The sequence below is a fragment of the Choloepus didactylus genome, chromosome 2 (assembly GCF_015220235.1).
Source record: "Choloepus didactylus isolate mChoDid1 chromosome 2, mChoDid1.pri, whole genome shotgun sequence".
Lineage (NCBI taxonomy): Eukaryota > Metazoa > Chordata > Mammalia > Pilosa > Megalonychidae > Choloepus > Choloepus didactylus.
In genome coordinates this window covers 14,711,744-14,719,277 of record NC_051308.1, presented here as the reverse complement: position 1 = coordinate 14,719,277, position 7,534 = coordinate 14,711,744, and the positions used below count along the sequence as shown (strand labels likewise).

The 7,534-nt window shown below is 46.4% G+C and overlaps 1 protein-coding gene across 2 annotated transcripts in view; it reads right to left on the bottom strand.

Annotated features, from left to right (window-relative positions):
- Positions 1-1,336: 1,336 nt before the first annotated feature.
- Positions 1,337-7,534, bottom strand: part of GALNT2 (polypeptide N-acetylgalactosaminyltransferase 2) — a 219,112-nt gene continuing 212,914 nt past the window's right edge. For both annotated transcript variants that reach the window (XM_037820840.1, XM_037820843.1), the window contains exon 16: positions 1,337-3,823. In XM_037820840.1, coding sequence (XP_037676768.1) covers positions 3,668-3,823 — 156 coding nt within the window. In that variant the 3' untranslated portion in view covers positions 1,337-3,667. The remainder of the gene's footprint in view (positions 3,824-7,534) is intronic.

Here is a 7,534-nt window from a genome sequence, read left to right as displayed (position 1 = left end):
CTAAAGGGGCTCTGATGGATACTACAAAATTAGGCCAAGAGGTTTTTTGTGTTGTTTCTGAAATGACAGATAGTAGACACACATTTCTGGATGTCTCAAACAATGGAGCAAGAGAATATGTAAATGTGGTCTTCAAAAAAAAAAAAAATCAAAACATTTGTCTGGGTCATTCCTTTCAGCTCATCAGACCTTCCTTGTCTCAACCCAAATTGCTAAATAAAAAATCGGTTGTTTTTGGTTCCCTTGAAACATCTGAGATGTTCAAAGGTCAAGGAAGAAGAGGAGCTTCTGATAGTCTTGGATGCAATCAGCTCCAGATAACTGGTAAATAAGTATGTATTTTTAAATACTTTAAAGACTGTAGGATCATTTGGCTCCTGGTTTGGAGTGTAGGCTCAGGTCTGAGTGCTAGTGCTCATTCCTGGAGCCAGCATTTGCAAGTGGCGTGATCATGAACAGGTTAACCTCTTCAAGCACCAGCTTCCCCAGCTGTAAAATGCAGCCCATAATGCTAGCTCACAGGTTACTGTGACAACCCAATAGGAATGTATGTAAAGGGCTTGGCTCAGTGCCTGGTGCATCATAAACCCTCCGCAAATGATAACGATTATTGTTACAAATAAGAACGGATAACAAAAAGGGCACAGCAATAAAAGGTGAATGCATTTCTGAAGTGTGATAAGAAATGGTAATTGAACAGAGGCCAGAGAAGATAGAATATAATTACAATCGTCAAACCCCAGTCACATCCATCCTATAAAAGCCAAGACAAACTGCAGCAGTCACCAGAGATCATTATCTATAAAGTATCTTCTTTTTATTTAAGTTAAACAATTTTCAAGGATGGTTTCCATCTATAAAATGGACAAAGTACAAGCTCTGTACAGCAGTTCTTTTTAAAAATCAACTGAAAAAAAAAATTACCAAACTATATTTTGAATTTGCAAAACATACTCACAGATACCATCATTTTAGCTTTTATGAAGACATAAGAAAAGACCACCACAGAGAAGACACTAACTTCATCACACTTTGCTTGAAGGGCTCTCAGGAAAGAATGCTTGCTTTTAAAACAGGAGATGGGGTGGGGGATGGGACAGTCTCGATGACTAAAAATAATGCAATCACAGTAAGTCACTTTGGCACGCCGTGTCATGTAAACAGAACTCGCCACAAAGGGCCTCTCCCGCAGCCACCTCTGCTCACAAAGCCAGTACCATCCAAAGCTGCCACCGCCCGTGATGGCTCAGGGTGCAGCCTGCACGTGGGATTTGGCAGGCACGTTCCTATGGTGCGGTAGTGGAAGAGGCTTCTGGGTGGGGTGGGGGTGCACGGGTGGAGGATTCATAAGAGACATGATTGAAAAACAAGCTAGATCTATTTTATACCAATGGGATTCTTTTTTTTTTTTTTTTCTGACAGCAGTAGTAGCTCACAGGTGACAGGGATCTGCCACCAGGACCCAGGCGATCAGGGTTCAGTGCACCAGGTGGGGGTTTGTTCCTTGCACAGGTACCTAAGGGTGATTCTCCTTGGACTCCCCCCAGGGACCTATTTGTAGTCAAGATTGGCCTCTAAAGATATGAACATACAGAATGAACCCAATGTGGTCATCCCATTCACTCAAACTACACCAGTTAGGTTGGCAGGGAGCAAAAAGGGAGAATATGTAGGATAAAGACAACCTAATATCGTCTCCACTATAATTCCAACTATCATAAAGCCTACACAGGTGGGCTTTTGCGGTGTAAGCCGACAGACCAACAACGTCACCTTTCCTAGGAGAAGCAGGCAGGAAAGAGTGCCCTGGACTAACGTGTCAACTCAGCAGAATGGTCCACGGCCACTTGTAACTCCACGACCTCAGCAGTTCCTGATGAGGGTCATAAAAATGTGGGTTTGTGAAAACACACTGAAACACACAGCAGCTCTGTTGGCTGCTGGATGGGCCACCCACCTTGAGACTGGGTATGGGTGTGGGGGTGTGGGGGCGGGTGAGGAAAAGAACAATTCCTCTGTAGAGAGTTGAAGCTGGTTTGTCACTGCAACGGCTCCCACGAACACTCCCAGGCAACAATCCAAACGCTCAGGTATTTCTTCTCATGATTACATTTAGTTCCTAACTGTCTCGTGGTTCAGACAGAGATCTACATTGCAAGGCTCCTGTTTAATGCCCTGAGACCTCCATGTAAATTAGCTGGCATTGTTTTGTTTTGTTTTGGCCCTTCCTAATTCTCTACCAAAAGCTCCCCAAAGCAGTCACTGAGGGCAATGGGAGTGAACGGAGACACACAACGCTGATGTGTGGCTGGGGACTTGGGGCGGGCGGGCCAAATGTCAGAGCCCGCATACTGCTACCACACTGGGCCATCAATAACACAGAAGCTGCAAACAAGGTTTGTTTTCAGGCTGAGAGACTAATCACCGACATTTTGCTGGCAGCTCAATTAATTCTGAAAGCCCAACGTGAAGCGGTTCAAATAACAATTAGCCCAGTGCTACCGTGTGGCAGCTTCCTAATGTCATCTGTCTGTCCTCGCTGTCCCCACTGGAGAAGGACAGCAGTGGTACCACCGGCACATGGTGGGAGCGTGGGCTTGGTTTTTTATTTATTTTTTTTCCCCTTAGAGAACAGAAATTTAATTAAAAATGACCGAGTGCAATATTTATCAAAGTAAGTAACCCACACAAGGTTTACAGATACCAACAGCACGCAAAGTGAATTCCAGGATACAGCAGCGACTCTCAAGATGAAGCCAAAAAGAGATGCCAGAGGGAGGAGGCCAGCCAATCCGGAATCTCCAGGACAGGACCCTCCACACCTCTCGGCTCCCGAGTGCCAGCTGCGGGCCGTCGGGAACCCACCCAGCTGGCCAAAGTAGCACCTACTCACCGATAAGGCTCTGTACCCTCTAGGAGAGTCACCCAAGGGCTCCAGTCCCTTCTCCTCTTCTCAAGGGCGTGAGCTGCTTTGTGGAGAATTTACACGACGATGACGAGCTAGTGAAACCCTAGGGAATGGACCATCAACTCTTTCTTAATATATCTTTATATTTAGTGTCCCATCATAGAAAAGTTCATCTTCAAATATAGCAAGTACATTTCGTGGAAGAGGGGGGGACAAGGAACCAGGAAGACAGCCGGGATGGAGGGGCGGGGAAAATGGGAGGACAAGGGGAGGGGGATGTAAACCTGCAAAATGACATGATTCCGTTTTGTGGAAACCAGAACTGATTTTGATGGGATCCAAACTGGAGATTTTTCAAAACAGTCCTCGGTGTGACATCGCGGCTACCCGTCCCCAGCCCGCCCTCATCTCCAGTGTGTCTGTTTCTTGGGTCGCTCTTCTGCCACTTTATCAGTGGGTGCTGGGGGTGTTACTCAGCCGTCGGAGCGAGTACAGGAGAGGGGGACAGGCTCCGGCCTCCGGAGCGGGAACCTGGCAGCCACTGTGTCCGGGGAGACAAGGAAAGTGGTCCTCTTTTCTCTCCTCTTCCACGTTTGCAGAATCGCCCCCTGCCTTGCCGAAGCGCTCCGACTTCCAGACCATGATGGAATACTGAGGTATATAGTTCCGTGGAAAGTTTCAGAAACAGAATCAATAATGTGACCATCCAAACTCAGCCTGATGGTGTAGCAGACAGAAGGTGCCGGGCTGCAGGCCCTCCTACGGCTGCAGGTTGAGTGAGAACTTCCACTGCTGCGACAGGGCCGGGCTGCACGCCTCCACGCTCAGGCCGCCCGTCTTGGCCGTGCGGCTGTCCAGGCACAGGTTGCTGCCCACGTGCCGCAACTTGGAATTGCCCTCGATCTGTTCCCATTTCTGCAAAAGATGGGAGAGAAGCATCACCTTACAAGAGGAGAATCCAAGAGTCAAACAAAACAGATCAACTGTCACTCTTCTGGCTGCACCAGGAACAGTTGTGGGGTTTTGCTGAGGCCCTGGAGAGGAAACACGTGCTCTGTGCTTTGGGTCACAACACAAAAATTTCTCTCTGGGATCTCCTAGAGGCTGCTTCTCTTGCTCTGTCCTTTCCCCTTTGGGGATCCCCTCAGGGACTCTATTTCTACATTGTCTGTCCTTGCCACTAGTGTGTAAGCTCCTTGGTATGAGAAGCTTCTCTCAGCCACCTTATATTTTCCTAAGTGCTCTGCATGGCAGTGCCAATCAATATTTGTTAAATTCTGACTGTGCCACTTCTAAAGCACAGAGTCTAATGCCTCCCTGCTGGGTGCATGCACGAGTGCACACACACACACACACACACACACAACCAAATGAAAAAGCAAACACACCAGAAAACAAAACTCACCACCCAGCCTGAAATGAACCTGAGGACCCTTTGCCCTGCTTTTTAGCAAGTAATGTAAACATTCCCATTTAAATATTTCTAATGTTTTTTTTTTTTTTTTAAAAAGTGACACACCAAAAGTTTACCCTTCAGTAATGTAATGTGATATAAAATTTTTTACATAGTGTGCACTAACGCTTCTTTACATATTTCTGCAAATCCTTTTGACAAAGTAGAATTAAATTTTACCACTCTTGCTTCCCTTTCTCCTTTCACTCTGCAAACGCACATCTAATGCATACACAGACGTGCACAGAAACTAAATATTCCCACCAGCAAGGCAGTGCAGCTTCAAGATAAAATCTGCTAAGGAGCCTCTTCTCAAAGGGCAGATGAATGAGGCAGGGAAGGAGTCAGGGCAAGGCCAAGACTTGCACAGGAAGCCCACCTTTCTATACAAGGATCACAGAAAGACGTTCTCATAAGGTGCCTGCAATTTTTATTTATGCCTGCATGCTAACCTGGAGTTTTTGCCAACAGTGGAAATGCAACACAATCAGATGAGCATGGGGGAGGCTCCCGGTGACATGCCCATCCTCTCCTTATTCATTTTTAGCTCCCTCTTGGCTGTCAGTCATCCCTTCACGCTGCTTTCCTCCATTGTCATGTAAAGTCTGTATGCTGCTGCCAACAGCCATGTCACTTTATCAGTGGCCAAAAATCCCTTCAACAAAGAATGTGGAATGAATGGAATCTGATTCCATTCTCTGCAGGACTCTGCCTGTCATGTGTCAAAGCATCAACTAAACGAAAGACCTTAAAAAAAAAAAAAATGCACCAAATCCCAGCTCCCTCACTGGAAGGCAGCCCTGTCAGTTCTGGCCAATCTGTCCAATAGAATTGCAGTGTGACAGACTGATTTCTAAGTGAGACTCTGTGGAAATGGCCCCCTGCATCCCTCTCTCTAACAGGCTGAGTCTCAGGGTTAACAATTTAACAGATCTTCATTTATGCACATCACTCATCCAGAAGAGCTAATTGTCTGCAAGTCTTTTCACGTCTGGTGAAGCCTTTAAGGGGTGTCAGTTATGGCTCCCAGGAACTGGGATCTGAGCAGGAACACCCATCAACTCTTGAAATAGAGCAAGCTCTTGCTAAAGGGCAACTCTTGAGAGATTAAATGTCTTATTTGTTTGTTAAAAAAGGTTTGGAGACAAGATAACATCATCCTTTCTTTACAGCTCTAAAGACTTCACACGTCGCCCCAGGGGGAAATGCCATTTTAACAGTGGTAGGTAGTCTCCTCGGATGCTCAACTTGCCTAATGCCAGGTGGTGCGCATCCAAGAGACGCCAGGTGGTGTGCATCCAAGAGACGCTGCCCTTCCATTGTTTAATAGCCAATCTCACTCAATAGGGCACTAAGCCAATCAAAAACTGCATCATCAAAACCACCCAGTTTGTAAAGACAGCAGACACTGAGCACATCCCTGCAGAGGAGCCACACAGGCTGGACTTGGCAAATAGGAAAGAGGGGCATGAAGAGGTGGGGCAGGGGTTTGTGGAGATGGACAGATGAAAGCTGGTCCACTGCAAACATTTCCATGACAACTTGAATGTAAGGCACTGGGTGCAAAGTTAAGGAGCCCAGTTCTGGCCTCAGTCCTCCCATGTGACTCTGGGAGGAGGCATTTAATTTCTGGGCCTCAGCTTCCCCGTCTGTGAAATTAGTATTGGATTAGATGCCTGCTCAGGCTCTTGGCTCTAACAGGCTGTGTCTCGCTTTCCCTATACCCCATCTACCTCGTAATGAGGGATGGTAAGAAGATGAGCCAGTGCTTCAGATATCGACCTGCTGGAAGGGACTTTTGTGCCTGCATTTCTCTTTCTGACACTTAACACTTCCCCGTGGCTCCAGAAAATAATGTGCCTCCAAGTCACCACCAGGGAATATGCCAGAGAAAAACAGTTTAAAAGGTTTAAAATAAATTCTGAACAGTTTGGAATGGTAATAGAAAAATATGGATTTATGTGTGTGTATGTGTATAAAGCCTCAACAATTTGAACCTGAATCATTTAGAATTTGTATACATTTTAAAAGGAAAAATATTTAATGAGTAACCAAAACCACGTAATTTCTCTTTAAAATATTCAATGGCATGGGGAAGAGAATGAGAATATAATTGGAAACAAACAATGTCCTCAGGTTTTTGGCTTAAGAAATCAAGGACTCAGAACAGGTCTTCTCCGTTCAGGGCTGTCAGCGGATGGGCACGCTGAAACAAGCAAACGATAACAACACAAAACAAAACTAACAAAACTGAACAAAACAAAAACGACTTTATTTCGGAGGCTGAACTTCACTGTTTATTTTCAGTTATGCCTCATTTTCTTTCCTGGTACTTTTGTGCAGGTCAGTGTTTCATTATCATATCATGAATAGAGCAATCAACTTTTGTTTTTGAAACAAAGCTTTCAAAATCAGAATTTTCATTCATTCAGGCTCCCGTCTTTCCAAGTGGGCCCCTGCAGGTTTCCCTGCCCTGGATCATGCTATCGCTGCATGGCTTGGCTGCTCACTGCCTTGGTCCAGCCCTTTGCTTTAGATTTTACTGAGAAACCACGGGCAGCAGGACACTGCTTTGTTGACTGTCTCTGCCCCTCCTAGGGCGGCGCCTCCCTATAGCCCCAGGGATGCTGATGAGCAGCTGCAGCCCCGAAGTCCAACACTTGCAGGTGCTCCAGCACAAGAGGCCATGTACTGGGCACTAAGACGGAACGATGCGGCAGCTGGACAATGGGCCAACAGCACTATGTACGCCCCACGGTGGCTGAGGATTAAATGAACTGTGAGTGGGGTAAGCACCCATAAGAGGACCAGCCCAGAGCCACTTCTCACAACACATCAGTGGGATCTGAATATAAAATGATAAAATATGGTCCCTGCCCTTTCAATCTAGACAAAGAGCAAGGCCCAAACAACTGAATCCACAGGAGATTATGAGATGAGCTAGTACCCATGACAGAAGCAGCCTGGAGAGGGGTGGAGGAGAGAAAAAAAGCAGTCCAGGGCCAGGCACACGGGGTGGAGAAAGCAGCCTTCCCCAGTACACAATCCTTGGCACAGTCAACACAATACCTCACGATCACTCAGCACGAGAATTTACTGAGTGGTTCTACATGCCGGGACCCATGCAGCACATTGGGGATACAGTGGAGAGCAAGAAGCTTAAGTCTAAGAGG